Consider the following 19,989-nt stretch of genomic DNA (forward strand, 5'->3'; position numbering starts at 1 on the left):
CTGTGCCAGGGATTTACAGCACTCTCTCTGCACTCTCATCTCCTGAGCCAAAGGTCTACAGCACTCTGCCTCTTCATCTACCCAAGCTCTGCTGCTGTCTCTATTTGTATGAGAGAGCATTGCTTCCGCAGTCAGCAGTCTCAGGGCTCTAAGGAGGTCTCTCCACCTGTACCCATCAGCCCCCCCAGAGTACCCATCAGCCCCCCCAGGGTACCCATCAGCCCCCCCAGAGTACCCATCAGCCCCCCCTTACATTCTGGGAGCCAATCATTTCTCTGCTCTGCCAGCCCAACTTTATAGACAGCCGCCCCTCTCTCTTTGCTTTCCAGTTTCCCCAACAGGCGGCTGTCACTTTGCACAGTTGCCAGCCCACTTGCCCAGCCATCCCCCCTGCGAGCCCACTCTCACCCACTCTCACCCAGCCAGCCCAGGCACAGGCCAGTGGCCCCACTGATACCCAAGCCCACAGCTGTAACAGCCTAGCCACCCCTACAGCACACTGGCCCTCCCCCTGCTAGCCAACCCCTGCAGCCACTTGCCCCCCAGGAGCCCCGAGCATGGCGGAGAGTGAAGCGGAGACCCCCAGCACCCCCTGTGAATTTGAGAGCAAGTACTTTGAGTACAATGGGATCCGGTTGCCTCCCTTCTGCCGGGGAAAAATGGAGGAAATATCAGATTTCCCTGTCAGGAAGAATGATATCTGGATTGTCACCTACCCCAAATCAGGTAACAGCATCCTTAGCATGAACTGGGGGGGCTGCATTGGGGGGTCAGGAAGCTCTAGGAATACAAATACATGATGCAGAAGGGGAAAGCCCCCCTGATCTGGGGGTGTATTTACACTGTCTTGGTGGTATTAAGGGTATTTATGGAGCCTGGGGGGGGGGTATTGATTGTATAATGTATGAGCAAGTGATGATCCCCCAGACAATGACATCATGTACAGGGGGGGGGGCCCTGAGAATGAGCTCAGCGTCAGCACATTAACCCTTCCTCTGACCATCTGCCTTGACTTACAGGGCCCTCTGCCTGAATATCTGCGTTGTACTTGACCTTTAAAGTTCCATAAATCCGTCTGCGTCTCTCTATTCCCATATTCCCATGCCAATTCCGCAGGCTGGTTACGGGCGCTGCCAGTATTTATTTATAATTTTGCATTATTAATCACGCGCTGCAGTGCTGGGCTCAGTAGGACCAACAGGAATATTCTGTAATATATATATATATATATATACTGTATATATAATATAAAGGGGAAGTTCACCTTCAGATTGAGTTTGAATAACTGGTTAATGGCACAGAAAATGGCCCTGTGACATATTCCATTGGGCTTTACTTTATATTCTTTGTTTTTTTAATTATTTAACTGCATCATCTTCCCACATGGAAGGCAAACTGTCTGGTCGTTAGGGTCCCATTTACCGTAGCAACTGGGCAGCAGTTTAAATGAATGAATCCACAGGCCAACAATTGGATTACAGCCTATCAGGGGTTGGTCACCTTTGAGTTAACTTTTAGTATCATGTATAGAGTGATATTCTAAGACAATTTGCAATTGGTCTTCGTTTTTTATTATTTTTTTACTGATTTCCCTTTTTATTCAGCAGCTCTCCAGTTTGGAGTTTCAGCAGCTATCTTGTTGCTAGGGTCAAAGTTACCTTAGTAACCAGGGAGTGGTATGAATGAGAGACGGATATATAAATAGGGGAGGGGCTGAATAGAAAGATAAGGAATAAAAAGTAACAATAACAATAAAACTGGAGCCTCACAGAGCAATAGGTTTTTGGTTGCTGGGGTCCAAGTTACCTTAGCAACCAGGGAGTGGTTTGGATGAGAGACAGGAATATGAATAGGGGAGGGGCTGAATAGAAAGATAAGGAATAAAAAGTAACAATAACAATAAAACTGGAGCCTCACAGAGCAATAGGGTTTTGGTTGCTGGGGTCCAAGTTACCTTAGCAACCAGGCAGTGGTTTGGATGAGAGACAGGAATATGAATAGGGGAGGGGCTGAATAGAAAGATAAGGAATAAAAAGTAACAATAACAATAAAACTGGAGCCTCACAGAGCAATCGGGTTTGGCTGCCGGGGTCAGTGACCCCCATTTGAAAGCTGCAAAGAGTCAGAAGAAGAAGGGAAATAATTTAAAAACTGTAAAAAGTAAGTTAATGAAGACCAATTGAAAGGTTGTTTAGAATTAAGGCCCTTATATATCATACTAAAAGTTAACTTTAAGGCAATCCACCCCTTTAACACTGTTTTTCAACTGCAATTTCCTTGGTTATTGCTTGACTACAAATCCCAACATATTTTACCGTATTGTCAAGGGTTAAAGCTTGCTGGGAGCCGTAGTCCAGCTACACCTGGGTTGTATTTATAAAGAAATATTGCTCAGCAAGAAGTTTCCCCCCACTCTCCAGAGCCAGTGACCCCACTGATATACAAAGGTATCCCCCAATGGGAATTCTCTGATTCCAGATGCTGGGAGGTGTAGTTCAGCAACACTAGGGTTGTGTGCTAAAAGCAATATTGCACAATAAGAGTCTAGAGTACCAGTGACCCAATTATTATGCAAATGAATCATCCAATGAGAATCCTTCTAATATCCTTATCATTTACAGTAGGGGGTACATTATCCCTTATAATACATGAGTGATACTCAGAGTTCCCTGTATAACTCAGCCTGCAGCCTTGTGCCTTTATATGGGGGGCACAGAGCCCCTCAGTGACTGCTAATATCCTTATCATTTACAGTAGGGGGTACATTATCCCTTATAATACATGAGTGATACTCAGAGTTCCCTGTATAACTCAGCCTGCAGCCTTGTGCCTTTATATGGGGGGCACAGAACCCCTCAGTGACTGCTAATATCCTTATCATTTACAGTAGGGGGTACATTATCCCTTATAATACATGAGTGATACTCAGAGTTCCCTGTATAACTCAGCCTGCAGCCTTGTGCCTTTATATGGGGGGCACAGAACCCCTCAGTGACTGCTAATATCCTTATCATTTACAGTAGGGGGTACATTATCCCTTATAATACATGAGTGATACTCAGAGTTCCCTGTATAACTCAGCCTGCAGCCTTGTGCCTTTATATGGGGGGCACAGAACCCCTCAGTGACTGCTAATATCCTTATCATTTACAGTAGGGGGTACATTATCCCTTATAATACATGAGTGATACTCAGAGTTCCCTGTATAACTCAGCCTGCAGCCTTGTGCCTTTATATGGGGGGCACAGAACCCCTCAGTGACTGCTAATATCCTTATCATTTACAGTAGGGGGTACATTATCCCTTATAATACATGAGTGATACTCAGAGTTCCCTGTATAACTCAGCCTGCAGCCTTGTGCCTTTATATGGGGGGCACAGAACCCCTCAGTGACTGCTAATATCCTTATCATTTACAGTAGGGGGTACATTATCCCTTATAATACATGAGTGATACTCAGAGTTCCCTGTATAACTCAGCCTGCAGCCTTGTGCCTTTATATGGGGGGCACAGAACCCTCAGTGACTGCTAATATCCTTATCATTTACAGTAGGGGGTACATTATCCCTTATAATACATGAGTGATACTCAGAGTTCCCTGTATAACTCAGCCTGCAGCCTTGTGCCTTTATATGGGCACAGAACCCCTCAGTGACTGCTAATATCCTTATCATTTACAGTAGGGGGTACATGATCCCTTATAATACATGAGTGATACTCAGAGTTCCCTGTATAACTCAGCCTGCAGCCTTGTGCCTTTATATGGGGGGCACAGAACCCCTCAGTGACTGCTAATATCCTTATCATTTACAGTAGGGGGTACATTATCCCTTATAATACATGAGTGATACTCAGAGTTCCCTGTATAACTCAGCCTGCAGCCTTGTGCCTTTATATGGGCACAGAACCCCTCAGTGGTTTCCATTCTGTCTATAAACAACCTTTCCATCACTCCCTGTTATTATTTGCCATCTCCATGACGCACTTAGAATTCTCTTCCTGTAGAACAGAAAGAAAAATCAATGCTGTGATTAATGCTCTGCTCTCTGTGACCAGCCGTTCCTTGCCGGTAAGGATACTCATTTAGAAGCACTGAGAGCTCTCGGCTAAATATCCATCAATACAAACACGGAGCAATCTCCAAGCACCGTCACTATCCGGTTAGGATGTAATAACATGGGATGTTTTCTCTAGTGATTGGGTTGTGATGAGGATACAGGGATCGGGTTTCCCTAAGCAGAACCTTTGGGTTGGGAGTATAAATGCTTTCTTGTCAATGGTGTTAACACTGCTGCTCATGGGTTTCATGTAATATCATGAACCCAAAAATATACAAAATAATCTCCCTATGTAAAAAAGCAGCATAAGAAGCATTCTCATTGGTGAATTCTCATGAATCTGTAATTAAGTTGAAGCTATCTACTTTGCCAAGGTTTGGGGTTAGTTTTATAAGTGTTAACTCTTTACCAATGGAAGCGGAAGGTCCAGTATGAAACCAGTCTAAAAGCACTACATCAGCCATCTTGCTGCTATCTAGCATAGGGAGACGACAGTATAATCAAACAACAGAAGAAGGGACTAGAGGTTTGGTGCTAAAATAAGTTGTGGTGAGGTTAGATATAGTTTGAGAATGTGAGTGGGACACATTGAGTCCAGATGTTGAAGCTATATAAAAATATAATAAAAGGCTGAATTCTCATTGGCCCATGCTCTTGCATCTATAATTAAGTGTAAGATGCTTGCTTTAGAAAGCTGATTAATGCAATGAGAATGGAAGCAGAAGGTCCAGCGTGAAACCAGTCTAAAAGCACTACACTAGCCATCTTGCTGCCATCTAGCATAGGGAGACTACAGTATAATCAGACAACAGAAGAAAGAACTAGGTGTTTGGTGCTAAAATATGTTGTGGTGAGGTTTAATATAGTTTGAGAATGTGAGTGGGACACATTGAGTCCAGGTGTTGAAGCTATATAAACAATATAATAATAGGCTGAATTCTCATTGGCCCATGCTCTTGCATTTATAATGAAATGAATTTAGAAGCTTTTACTGGGACGTATTCACTAGTAGAGGGCAGTTGGAAGGATCTCTTAATGTATTTCTGCTTCTGGTCTCACCAGAATTCCTACTCCCGGATTCCTGGCATAGCAACTGAGGTTCTGTAGGAACGCCAGGCCTTTATTAGATTACGTGAGATAATTTAATGTTCTCAGCAAGAGTCCTGGCTTTGTCCAATTAGCTGGCCTGTGACAGAATTCAATTACAGGTGGCTTGGGCTCTGCATTGTTTCACTGAGATATATTTACTGACTATGTAGTTAATTTAAGCCCAGGCATCTTTACTTTCCCTCATAAAAACATACTTTGTGTAGGACTGTCCAGCCGGCAGCAATACAACTTGTACTTCAACAGCAGCTAAAGGGCCACAGGTTGGGCAACACTGATACAAAGTGGCACTGCGGCCATCTTGCCCTTGTTGCCCTCATCTTGTCCTTCTTTTGGTCTCTTCCATTGCTCTCAACATCTATTATTATTTTCACCATCTCACCCTACACTTCCAGTGTTGCCCTACTGTCTCTATCTGGTCCAACTCTCTCCATCTTGCCCTACTGTCTCCATCTTGCCCTATTGTTATTGTCTTGTGCTTTATTCTCTATCTTGTGCTACTGTGTCTGTCTTCTATCTGCTGTCACCATTTTGCCTAACTGTCACTATGTTCCCCAACTGTCTCTATCTTGTTCTACTTTCTTCATCTTGTCCTACTGTCTCAATCTTTTTCTACTGTCTCCATCTTACTATACTGTCTCCATCTTGCCCCACTGTCTCCATCTTGCCATACTGTCTCCATCCTACCCTACTCTCTGTCTTGTCTTATTTTTGCCCTACTGTAGCCATCTTGCACAAATGTCTCCATCTTGCCCTCTTGTCTTCATCTTGTTCTATTTTCTCCATCTTGTCCTACTATTTTCATCTTGCCCTACTGTCTCCATCTTGTCCTGCTTTCTCCGTCGTGCCCTACTGTCTCTATCTTACCCTACTGTCTCCATCTTGTCCTACTGTCTCAATCTTGTCCTGCTTTCTTCATCTTGTCCCTACTGTCTCCATCTTGTCCTACTGTCTCAATCTTGTCCTGCTTTCTTCATCTTGTCCCTACTGTCTCCATCTTGTCTTGCTTTCTTTATCTTGCCCTACTGTCCCCATCTTGCCCTACTGTCTCCATCTTGCCCTACTGTCCCCATCTTGCCCTACTGTCCCCATCTTGCCCTACTGTCTCCATCTTGCCCTACTGTCCCCATCTTGCCCTACTGTCTCCATCTTGCCCTACTGTCTCCATCTTGTCTTACTATCTCCATGTTGCCCTACTGTCTCCATCTTGTCCTACTGTTTTCATCTTACCCTACTGTCTCAATCTAAGACCCCAATGCAAGCCACTTCCCAGAATGCCTTACAGTACAGCATGGAACTGTCTTGTAGGTACCAGTTTACTGCAAGAGGTGGTGTATCTGGTGAGCCAGGGAGCCGACCCGGATGAAATTGGACTTATGAATATCGATGAACAGCTTCCCGTTCTAGAGTATCCTCAGCCGGGCCTCGACATCATTAAGGTACATTTTAATTAAATCCATCCAAGTTAATTTTCCAGCACTACAGTCACATTGCACACTCTCCAGATGTTCATATCAATGGTATGTCCTACAGCAGCTCATGGGACAACTTGTGCCCCCCCATATATCTTTCCTACCATTAATGTGATAATGTTTTGGTTATGTATTTCTTATCTATGGGTAATGTATTTACTGTATGATATGTGACTGCTACAACTTCCTGTAAAATAACAGCAGCACTGCCATGCTTTATGGCTGGGAATTAATAAAGAGCAATAGTCCTACAAGTAGAGGCTCCACCCTTTCTGCCTTCCCACCTCTGTTTATATTTTCCCTATGAATAACATTGGCACGGAGTTCAGCTTTAGGGTTTGATGGCCATTGAAGGGGAAGGCTTATTATCAGCAGTCTCCTTTCTGGTTGGCATATCTGTATCACGGCATAGTACTAATGGGCATTGTATATACTGACAGTGGGACTTTTTTGTAGGAACTGACATCTCCTCGTCTTATCAAGAGTCACCTCCCTTACCGATTTCTCCCATCAGATTTACATAATGGTAACTCCAAGGTAAGTGGGCATGGCTTGCTGGCAGTTTCCATGAAAATCCTACATATTGCTCCCCATTAATGTTTAATAAAAATAGGTTTGGACATACTCTTTTTTGTTGAAGACCAAAATCGTTCAAAAGTGAAAAACGCAGGGGCACCAAGTTTTTGAGATCTCATTAAAAAGGGGCTCCTTTATCTCCAACCCTTTAGCCAAAAGGACTGTGAGAAGAAGAACCTTCAGACATAAAGTTGCGGATGGTCAGAAGGCCAGAAGGCCTAGGGCTCCCTTTACATACAAAAGTCCAAGGTAGGGACGGCCTGAGATAGAGTTGCCACCTTCTCCCTTGTCAGAGACTGGACAGGGGATGGGCCAACGACCGCAGTGGGTGGGGTTATGTGACCAAGTTCCACCCCTTGGATATAGGAGGAATCTCACACCTAGATTTATAATGCTTTATATGCATATATTACGGGATAAAGGAGATATAATGGCTAATGGGGTAAAGTCCATGGCTACCCTGCAGTTCTTTGGCCATTACTAAGCAATGTAGCTAGGAACAGCCATTGGCTTTAATGTTGTAGAGGAAGGCTTACGCACTTTTGTTCTTTATTTGAAGGTTATATATATGGCTCGTAACCCTAAAGACCTCGTAGTGTCCTACTATCAGTTCCACCGCTCATTAAGGACCATGAGCTACCGAGGCACATTCCAGGAATTCTGCAGGAGATTTATGAATGACAAGTGTAAGAATTTTACCTTTCGCTCTGTATTGGGTTTTGGGAAAGGAGGGAGGTTCTGTAGAAATTTCTAGCAAATACACAAAACTAAAAATGCCCCCTCCTTAAGGGAAATTAAGCTTTACAGAAGGTGAGGTTCTATGGGGATGACTGGGTTAAGAGGTTTAGTTCTACAAACAGCTGGATAAGAGGTGATTGGACAAACATCTCCTAATGCAGTCAATGGGCTGAGGCCTTCAAGAAAGGTTGGGCAAGAGGTACAGTCATGAAATGCTTGTCCAGGGGGTTGAGCTCCCGCAGAAGGTAATTGGACAGGGAGTAGACCCATCCCAGGGACCTATAGACACACCCCATGCACCCCTGATTGCTTGATCCAATCACATTGAAAGGAGGAAAGATGAATGCTCTTGGTGCAGGAAAGGTAGGAAGACACCAAGCTGGAACTCAATGACAATTCCACCCACTGGTGTTTCTCTTGGTGCCATTGGGTACCAGTCCATTCATAGCCAAGAAACCCACTTGGCACACAGAAAAAATATACTTAATCCAAAGGCCCCACCCAGGGAGCTTCATTCTGCAATACAATGGGGCTCCCAGGGCCCTGGTGTAATCACACCCCATTTTGTGCAAGAAGGGTAGGAAGACACCAAGCTGGAACTCAATGACAATTCCACCCACTGGTGGTTCTCTTGGTGCCATTGGGTACCAGTCCATTCATAGCCCAGAAACCCACTTGGCACACAGAAAAAATATACTTAATCCAAAGGCCCCACCCAGGGAGCTTCATTCTGCAATACAGTGGGGCTCCCAGGGCCCTGGTGTAGTCACACCCCATTTTACACCATAGAAAAGAAAGGATGGTTGTCACCCAGCACCACCGAGTGGTTCACTAACCAAAAGTGGGTTCAATATCTGTTCATGAAAATACATCTGGGGGTTTCTTTCTCTTCGGCAGTGGGGTACGGTTCATGGTTTGATCACGTGCAAGAGTTTTGGGACCATCGCCTGGATTCCAATGTCCTGTTCCTCAAGTATGAAGACATGCACAAGGTAGGTCCTGGGGTCTGGTCCTGGAGTTATTATTCACCATTATGGAATATGTGTAGAAACTGACTCTCTTCTTCTTCTCGGCCTATATCTGCCTCCTTACAGGACCTAGGAACAATGGTGGAGCAGCTCGTCAGGTTTCTGGGGGTGTCGTACGATAAAGCCCAGTTAGAGTCCACGATCGAGCACTGCCATCTTCTCATTGACCAGTGTTGCAACGCCGAGGCCCTGCCCATAGGCAGAGGTACATTCCCAAAGGGGTCCATCTATAGGTGACATTTGAGGGCAGATTTCAATTGTTTCCCCCCATATCAAAGTGGTGAGAAGCTTTGATGCCAACGTAGAGCAAATGATTTCCCCTATAGGCAGGTCATTTCCTTCTTTTAGTATTATGCAGAGAATACTATTCTGAGACAATTTGCAATTGGTCTTTACCTTTTATTATGTGTGGTTTTTGAATTACTTTGTTTTTATGTTCAGCAGCTCTCCAGTTTGGACTTTCAGCAGCTATCTGGTTGCTAGGGGCAACATTACCCTAGCAACCGGGAAGTGGTGTGAATGGGAGGCTGGAATCTAAATAGGAGAACGATAAGGAATAAAAAGTAACAATAACAATAAAACTGGAGCCTCACAGAGCAATAGGGTTTGGCTGCCGGGGTCACTGACCCCCATTTGAGTCAGAAGAAGGAAAATAATTTAAAAACTATAAAAAATTAAGATATAAAGACCAATTGAAAAGTTGCTAAGCTATAACATACCAATGTAAAGGGGAACTCTCATTTCATCTAATATTTTATCGTATCGTGCCATGATCAGCCAGCGCCATGTTTCTTCCTTTTTAGTTCTTTCTCGTTAATTTGGCTTTAACATTTTTCTTCATTTTGTTTGTTTATTTTTCAGTTCTGTCTTTTTTTTTTTAGCTCATTCTTTGTGTTTATACTGAAGATCTAACACAGGTGTGAGAGCAGGCAGTTAGCTTGTAATACTATGTTAGAAGAACGCGGCACGTACAAGGTGGGTATTAACCGGACCACTCGATACCATTATTAAAGGGAATATATACCTTCCATAGCAGTGGAGCTCCATCCAGATGTTGATGGACAGACTAGGCCGGTGAGACACTGGGAAAAAGGACAGTGGGCCTAGGAACACTATATGGACAAATATATCTGGGAACCATTTTGTCCCCAATCCAAGGGGATGAATATGAAGTTGCCCCTCCCATTGCTGCTATAACTGCCCCTGCCTTTCGGAGAAGGTCCCCACTAGATGTTGCTGGGAGTTGCTGCCATTCAGTCAGAGGTTGGGCAGTGATGTTGGGGATCAGGCTCACAGTCGAGGTTCCATCCCACAGGGGTTCAGTTGGGTTGCCCCTCCCTTTGCTGCTATAACTGCCCCTGCCCTTCTGGGAAGGTCCCCACTAGATGTTGCTGGGAGTTGCTTCCATTCAGCCACAAGGGCATTAGTGAGGTTGGGCACTGATGTTGGGGATCAGGCTCACAGTCGGGGTTCCATCCCATAGGGGTTCAGTTGGGTTGCCCCTCCCTTTGCTGCTATAACTGCCCCTGCCCTTCTGGGAAGGTCCCCACTAGATGTTGCTGGGAGTTGCTTCCATTCAGTCAGAGGTTGGGCAGTGATGTTGGGGATCAGGCTCACAGTCGAGGTTCCATCCCACAGGGGTTCAGTTGGGTTGCCCCTCCCTTTGCTGCTATAACTGCCCCTGCCCTTCTGGGAAGGTCCCCACTAGATGTTGCTGGGAGTTGCTGCCATTCAGTCAGAGATTGGGCAGTGATGTTGGGGATCAGGCTCACAGTCAGGGTTCCAGTTCATTTCACAGGGGTTCAGTTGGGTTGAGGTCAGGGCTCTGTGCAGCCAGGTTCTTCCCATCTCAGCAAACCCATTCTGTACAAACCTGGTTCTGTGCATGGGGGGCATTATTGTGCTGAAAGACAAAAGAGCCCCCCGAAACTGTTCTATGGAATTGCCAGAAATGCCATTGTACCCTGTAGCCTTGAGGTTTCACTGGAACCATGGAAACAGCCCCAGTCCATTATTCCTCCTCCACCCTTGGCATTATGCATCCAGGTAGGTAGAGTTCCTTTGGCAACTGCCCAATACAGACTGGCAGATGGTAAAATGCCATTTATGAGTCCAATGGTGGTGCCTTTACACCTCTCCAGCTAACAACTGGCATTACACAAGGGTTTGCCCATAAATAATAATACCCCTATGGATAGAGTTCTCAGCATCCGGATACTTTAGGCCATATGGTGTATGAAGTTACTAATAAACACTACCGTACCCCCTTTCTATATTTCCGTAGGGCGGGTCGGCCTGTGGAAGGACATTTTCACCGTATCGATGAATGAGAAATTCGACCTGGTGTACAAGCAGCGGATGGGAAAGTCGGACCTCACCTTTGAATTCAGCTTATAGACTAATAACATGCATGCCTATATATATATTCCTATACTGAGTAAAGCAACATACCTTTCTGCACAATAGGAAATAGTCTGTGTTCTACCGGCGCCAAAGGCCGGGCCCAGCAAACTGCTGTATTTACGTATATAATCGCTGTTAACCCCTGCAGTGCCTGAGCAGTCTAGAACCTTCCGGGCCGCCCCGGCGCTGACATATTCCACTAACCCTCATTTTCTGGAGAGGCCTGCAAGCACATGAGTCAGTCGGCAAGAACGTGATTGGTTGCTATAAATTCGCTGTCAATGGCTTTGTGACGCAGTTCTCGGGGTGATGTCCTGTACGTTATTTTTTAGCGCTTTTCAATTTAGATAGAAAGAATCTTTGATATTCCGTGGGGGGGCGGAATGTGGGGGGGGGGGGCTGCGTTTAGATCTCAGGGCTTTGTGGTTGTGTTGGTTTGTTTGGTCTTGTCATGTTTGAAATAAAAAAAATATCATCTTAAATACCAATATTTTCTGTGTGGGTGATAAAATATGTTAAAATGGGGGAAACAGAATATTAGGGGTGGGTCGGAGCAGGGTCCGACTGGGGGTGTGTGGGACTGCTGTGCCAGGGGCCCCACCGTCCACAAATGCTCCCCGTGGGGGCCCCGTCCCTCCCCCTGAATATATATATATATATAAGTAGAAGCAATATGGAGGCCAGCTTGGATCAGGTCCGGGCTGGTGGGGCCAACGGGGGGCCGGCAGGGATCTTTACTGTGGCCCACTTGGAGATGCTCTGGGGTTCTGGGAGTCCAGTCCAAATATAATTCTTAAAACACAGTCCAATACTTAATGTCAAATCCCTTGGCACAGCTTAAGGGGTGGTTCAACCTTTATATTAACTTTTAGTCTAATGTAGAGAGCGATATTCTGAGACAATTTGCAATTGGTCTTCATTTTTTTATTATTTGTAGTTTTTCAGTTATTTAGCTTTTTGTTTAGCGACTCTCCAGTTTGGAATTTTAAGCAGTTATCTGGTCGCTAGGGTCCAAATTACCTTAGCAACCAGGGAGTGGTGTGAATGAGAGACGGGTATATGAATAGGGGAGGGCCTGAATAGAAAGATAAGGAATAAAAAGTAACAATAACAATAAAACTGGAGCCTCACAGAGCAATAGGTTTTTGGTTGCTAGAGTCCAAGTTACCTTAGCAACCAGGGAGTGGGTTGGATGAGAGACAGGAATATGAATAGGAGAGGGGCTGAATAGAAAGATAAGGAATAAAAAGTAACAATAAAACTGGAGCCTCACAGAGCAATAGGTTTTTGGTTGCTAGAGTCCAAGTTACCTTAGCAACCAGGGAGTGGTTGGACTGAGAGACAGGAATATGAATAGGAGAGGTGCTGAATAGAAAGATAAGGAATAAAAAGTAACAATAACAATAAAACTGGAGCCTCACAGAGCAATAGGGTTTGGCTGCCGGGGTCAGTGACCCCCATTTGAAAGCTGCAAAGAGTCAGAAGAAAGCAGCAAATAATTCAAAAACTAGAGAAAATAAATAATGAAGACCAATTGAAAAAGTGCTTAGAATTGTCTATTCTATATCTGTCAGTAATCAGAGTATTACAATATTTACCAAGTCCACAATGAACAGCAGCAGTCAGGAGAATTTCTTCAGTAATAAAAGGCCATTATTACATTTCGGCCAATTTCAGGACAGTTTGAGCAACGTTTCAGGTCCAACAAGGCTTTTTTCAAGGGTGAAGACACACAGAGCTACTAGTAGCAGCTACTTGTCGCGGCTACTAACATAGACAATGCTCATTTACTGATAATTGTCTCTACGTGTGTTTTAGCAAAGGCAATTCTCATTATTGTCTATGGCAGGGGATTTTCTGGCATTTAGTAGCCGTGACAAGAAGCTGCTACTAAGTAGCCCAGTGTGTCTTCACCCTAACATGTTAATTATACTTCCTTTATATATATAACAGTGCCATCTTCCTGAAGGGTTAACTGAAAGTAAACCACCCCTTTTAGGTGGACATACATTATAAGATTCGCTCATTTGGCCAAACGAGCAGCTCTTTCGCTGTTTTGGCCACCTAAGATGGCCAATATCAGGCTAATTCATTCATTTGGCCCTGGGGCCAAACGATCAAATAATAATGAGGGAGACAGAAGTGGTCAGAGCGAGAAACAAACAAAATTCGCTCCAACTGGATGCAACAATATTGCGTGGCCTAGGGTGGCAAATGGATGATGCCCTATCCCTGGCCTGGCCATGGGAAGGAGAGCAGCCCACGTACAGAGTAAGGGCTCTATTACACTCTATGTGCTTCCAAAGGATGCCGGGCAGTAAAAAAAGAGGACAAAAGGACCCAAACTGCAATCATTTGAGTGCGGCTTCGGTTTTTTGTGCCAATTTTAAACGTGGCACCAGTGTGTGCAATTAGAATGCATTAGAGCGATTGATCCGAAGGCTGAATCTTCCTGAGAACGACTCCCATGGGTGGCGCTCGTATGATATTCATAAACAATAGAGGCCCATCTATATTGACTTTCTGGATGTGAAATAAAGCTTTAGGATATATTTGTTTTTTGACCTTGAAATATTATGTAGTAAGTCTGAGACATGGGCCATTAATCTCTACATTAACTTTTAGTATGTTGTGGAGAGTGCTATTCTGAAACAATATGCAATTGGTTCATTTTTTTTATTATTATTTAGCTTTTTATTCAGCAACTCTCCAGCTTGGTATTTTAGCAGCTATATGGTTGCTAAGGTCCAAATTACCCTAGCAACCAGGCAGTGGTTCAAATGAGAAGCTGAACTATGAAAAGGAGTGGGTCTAAAAAGAAAGATAAGCTATGAAAAGTAATGATAACAATGAACAACAATAAATGACTGTGACAGAATGCTCTGTTATACAGATAGCTAGAATCTCAGCCATAAAGCAGGGCAGGACTGCTGCTTACAATGGGGGGGATCAGATAGGATCTGTGCCACTGTGACAGAATGCTCTGTTATACAGATAGCTAGAATCTTCCAGCCATAAATCAGGGCAGGACTGCTGCTTACAATGGGGGGGGGGGGGATCAGATAGGATCTGTGCCACTGTGACAGAATGCTCTGTTATACAGATAGCTAGAATCTCAGCCATAAAGCAGGGCAGGACTGCTGCTTACAATGGGGGGGATCAGATAGGATCTGTGCCACTGTGACAGAATGCTCTGTTATACAGATAGCTAGAATCTCAGCCATAAAGCAGGGCAGGACTGCTGCTTACAATGGGGGGATCAGATAGGATTTGTGCCACTGTGACAGAATGCTCTGTTATACAGATAGCTAGAATCTCAGCCATAAAGCAGGGCAGGACTGCTGCTTACAATGGGGGGATCAGATAGGATCTGTGCCACTGTGACAGAATGCTCTGTTATACAGATAGCTAGAATCTCAGCCATAAAGCAGGGCAGGACTGCTGCTTACAATGGGGGATCAGATAGGATCTGTGCCACTGTGACAGAATGCTCTGTTATACAGATAGCTAGAATCTCAGCCATAAAGCAGGGCAGGACTGCTGCTTACAATGGGGGGGATCAGATAGGATCTGTGCCACTGTGACAGAATGCTCTGTTATACAGATAGCTAGAATCTCAGCCATAAAGCAGGGCAGGACTGCTGCTTACAATGGGGGGATCAGATAGGATCTGTGTCACTGTGACAGAATGCTCTGTTATACAGATAGCTAGAATCTCAGCCATAAAGCAGGGCAGGACTGCTGCTTACAATGGGGGGATCAGATAGGATCTGTGCCACTGTGACAGAATGCTCTGTTATACAGATAGCTAGAATCTCAGCCATAAAGCAGGGCAGGACTGCTGCTTACAATGGGGGGATCAGATAGGATCTGTGCCACTGTGACAGAATGCTCTGTTATACAGATAGCTAGAATCTCAGCCATAAAGCAGGGCAGGACTGCTGCTTACAATGGGGGGGGGGGGGATCAGATAGGATCTGTGCCACTGTGACAGAATGCTCTGTTATACAGATAGCTAGAATCTCAGCCATAAAGCAGGGCAGGACTGCTGCTTACAATGGGGGGATCAGATAGGATCTGTGCCACTGTGACAGAATGCTCTGTTATACAGATAGCTAGAATCTCAGCCATAAAGCAGGGCAGGACTGCTGCTTACAATGGGGGGATCAGATAGGATTTGTGCCACTGTGACAGAATGCTCTGTTATACAGATAGCTAGAATCTCAGCCATAAAGCAGGGCAGGACTGCTGCTTACAATGGGGGGATCAGATAGGATCTGTGCCACTGTGACAGAATGCTCTGTTATACAGATAGCTAGAATCTCAGCCATAAAGCAGGGCAGGACTGCTGCTTACAATGGGGGGATCAGATAGGATCTGTGCCACTGTGACAGAATGCTCTGTTATACAGATAGCTAGAATCTCAGCCATAAAGCAGGGCAGGACTGCTGCTTACAATGGGGGGATCAGATAGGATCTGTGCCACTGTGACAGAATGCTCTGTTATACAGATAGCTAGAATCTCAGCCATAAAGCAGGGCAGGACTGCTGCTTACAATGGGGGGATCAGATAGGATCTGTGCCACTGTGACAGAATGCTCTGTTATACAGATAGCTAGAATCTCAGCCATAAAGCAGGGCAGGACTGCTGCTTACAATGGGGGGATCAGATAGGATCTGTGCCACTGTGACAGAATGCTCTGTTATACAGATAGCTAGAATCTCAGCCATAAAGCAGGGCAGGACTGCTGCTTACAATGGGATCAGAGTGCTTTGTTACCCAGACTACAATCCTGTTAGGACATTAGGGAGAGTCTGGATACACACAGTGTATATATGAGGGCTCACAAGCCGTGCCTATAAGAGTATAAATCACACACACAGTTACCATGTGAGTCTATTTGCTAAGGGAGACATAATACAGGGGCAATATGCGGGGCATATCCCAAGCACTGAGTGAGTACGGAATCTAATAACACTCACACTCAGCTCCCCCTCACACTCACACTCACAGTCTCCCCCTCACTCCCGCCTTACTCCGGGCAGTCATTGTGTGACAGAATCCTTACTTTGAAGACGGAAGTCTCCGCCAATCGCTTTCATCCCGGTACATCATGTGATCTAGCGAGCCAATCACATCCCTCCACTTGTTACTAGGACAACAGCGTCTGTGGAACAAGTTCGTAGCGGGACAGCGGGGAGCAGGGAAGGAATTGCCCCCGGGACAGGTACCAGCATGTCCCCCCCCCTAAACCCACTCCCCAATACTTCCATTCTACTCCCCCAAACCCACTGCCCCATTACCTCCCTTTTACCCCCCCCACAAACCCACTGCCCCATTACTCCCTTTTACCCCCCCACAACCCACTGCCCCATTACCTCCCTTTTACTCCCCCCACAAACCCACTGCCCCATTACCTCCCTTTACCCCCCCACAAACCCACTTGCCCATTACCTCCCTTTTACTCCCCCCACAAACCCACTGCCCCATTACCCACCCTTTTACTCCCCCCCCACAAAACGCCACGCCCATTACCCCTTTTTACTCCCCCCCACAAACCCACTGCCCCATTACCACCCCCTTTACCCCCCCCAAAACCCACTGCCCCATACCTCCTTTCTCCCCCCCACAGAACCCACTGCCCCCACCCCCCTTTTACTCCCCCACCACAACCCACTGCCCCATTACCCCCCTTTACTCCCCCCCCCCACAAACCCACTGCCCCATTACCCCCTTTTACTCCCCCCCCACAAACCACTGCCCCATTACCCCTTTACTCCCCCCCACAAACCCACTGCCCCATTACCCCCCCTTTTACTCCCCCCCCCACAAACCCACTGCCCCTTACCCCCTTTTACTCCCCCCACAAACCCACTGCCCCATTACCCCTTTTACTCCCCCCACATACCCCACTGCCCCATTACCCTCCCTTTACCCCCCCACAAACCCACTGCCCCATTACCTCCCTTTTACTCCCCCCCACAAACCCCTGCCCCATTACCCCCCTTTTACTCCCCCCCCACAACCACTGCCCATTAACCCCCCTTTTACTCCCCTCCCCCCCACAAACCCACTCCCATTACCCCCATTTACCCCCCCCACAAACCCACTGCCCCATTACCATGCCCTACCCCTTTTACTCCCCCCCCCCAAACCCACTGCCCCATTACCCTCCCTTTACCCCCCCACAAACCCACTGCCCATTACCTCCCTTTACTCCCCCCCACAAACCCACTGCCCCATTACCTCCCTTTTACCCCCCCAACAAACCCACTGCCCCATTAGCCCCTTTTACTCCCCCCCACAAACCCACTGCCCATTACCCCCCTTTAATCCCCCCCCACAAACCCACTGCCCCATTACCTCCCTTACCCCCCCCAAACCCACTGCCCATTACCTCCTTTTACCCCCCACAAACCCACTGCCTCCATTACCTCCCTTTTACTCCCCCCACCCACAAACCCACTGCCCCATACTCCCTTTTACTCCCCCCCAAACCTGCCTCATTAACTCCCTTTTACTTCCCTCCACAAAACCCACTGCCGCCATTACCTCCCTTTTACCCCCCCACAAACCCACTGCCCCATTACCTCCCCTTTACTCCCCCCCCCAAACAAACCCACGCCCCTTACCCCTTTTCTCCCCCCACAAACCCACTGCCCCATTACCCCTTTTTACGCCCCCCCACAAACCCACGCCCTCATTACTCCCTTTACCCCCCCCCACAAACCCACTGCCCCATACCTCCCTTTTACTCCCCCCACAAAACCCACTGCCCCATTACCCCTTTTAACCCCCCACAAACCCACTGCCCATTACTCCCTTTAAACCCCCCCCACAAACCCCTGCCCATACCCCCCTTACCACCCCCCCAACAAACACCACTGCCCCATACCCCCTTTTACCTCACAAACCCACGCCCATTACCTCCCTTACCCCCCCCCAACAAACCCACTGCCCCATTAGACCTCCTTTTACTCCCCCAACAAACCCACTGCCCCATTACCTCCCTTTTACCCCCCCACAAACCCACCTGCCCCATTATCCCCCTTTTACTCCCCCCCACACCCCACTGCCCCATACCTCCCTTTTACCCCCCCACAAACCCACTGCCCATTCCCTTTTACTCCCCCCCCCAAACCCACTGCCCATTACCCCTTTTACTTCCCCCCACAAAACCCACTGCCCCATTAACCTTCCCTTTTACTCCCCCCCCACAACCCACTGCCCCATACTCCCCTTACTCCCCCAACAACCCACTCCCCATTACTCCCTTTATACCCCCCCCCACAAACTCCCACTGCCCCATTACGCTCTCCTTTTACCCCCCCCCACAAACCCACTGCCCCATTACCCCCTTTTACCCCCCCAAACCCACCATTACCCCCCTTTTACCCCCCCCAAACCCACTGCCCATTACCTCCCTTTTTTCCCCCCCCACCAAACCCCACTGCCCATTACCTCCTTTTACTCCCCCAAACAAACCACTGCCCCATTACCTCCCTTTTACCCCCACAAACCCACTGCCCCATTACCTCCTACCCCCCCCACAAAACCCACTGCCCCATTACTCCCATTACCCCCCTTTACTCCCCCCCCACAAAACCCACTGCCCCATACCCCCCTTTTACTCCCCCCCCCCCACAAACCCACTGCCCCATTACCTCCCTTTTTACCCCGCAAACCCACTGCCCCATTACTCCCTTTTACCCCTCCACAAACCCACTGCCCATTACCCCTTTTACTTCCCCCCCCACAACCCACTGCCCATTACCTCCTTTTACCCCCACAAACCCACTGCCCCATTACCTCCTTTTATTCCCCCACAAACCCAACTGCCTCATTACTCCCTTTTACCCCCCCCACAAACCCACTGCCCCATTACCACCTTTTACTCCCCCCCCACAAACCCACTGCCCCATTACTCCCTTTTACTCCCCCCAACAAACCCACTGCCCCATTACCTCCCTTTTACTTCCCCAACAAACCACTGCCCATACCTCCTTTTACCCCCCCACAACCCACTGCCCCATTACCCCCTTTACCCCCCCCACAAACCCACTGCCCCATTACCCCCCTTTTACCCCCCCCCACAAACCCACTGCCCCATTACCCCCCCTTTTACTTCCCCCCCCACACCCACTGCCCCATTACCTCCCTTTACTCCCCCACACCCACTGCCCCATTACCTCCCTTACTCCCCCCAACAAACCCACTGCCCCATACCTCCCTTTACCCCCCCACAAACCCACTGCCCCATTACCCCTCCCTTTACTCCCCCCACAAACCCACTGCCCATTAAAACAAACCACTGCCCCATTACCCCTTTTACCCCACAAACCCACTCCATACCTCCCTTTTACTCCCCCCCCAAACCCACTGCCCCATTACCTCCCTTTAACCCCCCCACAAAACCCACTGCCCATTACCTCCCCTTTTACTCCCCCACAAACCCCACTGCCCATTACCTCCCTTTACTCCCCCCACAAACCCACTGCCCCATTACCTCCCTTTTACCCCCCCCACAACAACCACTGCCCCATTACCTCCCTTTTCCCCCCCCACAAACCCACTGCCCCATTACCCCCCTTTTACTCCCCCACAA

The 19,989-nt window shown here is 47.2% G+C and overlaps 2 protein-coding genes across 2 annotated transcripts in view; both read left to right on the forward strand.

Annotated features, from left to right (window-relative positions):
• Positions 1-360: 360 nt before the first annotated feature.
• On the forward strand, positions 361-11,865 carry sult4a1 (sulfotransferase family 4A member 1). Its single transcript, NM_001078854.1, is given in 7 exon segments — positions 361-726; positions 6,475-6,605; positions 7,095-7,175; positions 7,774-7,900; positions 8,850-8,944; positions 9,047-9,185; positions 11,265-11,865. Coding segments are annotated over 7 exon segments (855 nt in total). The 5' UTR covers positions 361-557; the 3' UTR covers positions 11,378-11,865.
• A 4,449-nt stretch (positions 11,866-16,314) lies between these two features.
• efcab6 (EF-hand calcium binding domain 6) overlaps positions 16,315-19,989 on the forward strand; it is a 76,672-nt gene continuing 72,997 nt past the window's right edge. The window contains exons 1-2 of the mRNA XM_031898098.1: positions 16,315-16,343; positions 16,509-16,611. Of these exons, the coding sequence (XP_031753958.1) occupies positions 16,315-16,343; positions 16,509-16,611 (132 nt within the window). The remainder of the gene's footprint in view (positions 16,344-16,508; positions 16,612-19,989) is intronic.

This window comes from Xenopus tropicalis, chromosome 3, assembly GCF_000004195.4.
Source record: "Xenopus tropicalis strain Nigerian chromosome 3, UCB_Xtro_10.0, whole genome shotgun sequence".
Lineage (NCBI taxonomy): Eukaryota > Metazoa > Chordata > Amphibia > Anura > Pipidae > Xenopus > Xenopus tropicalis.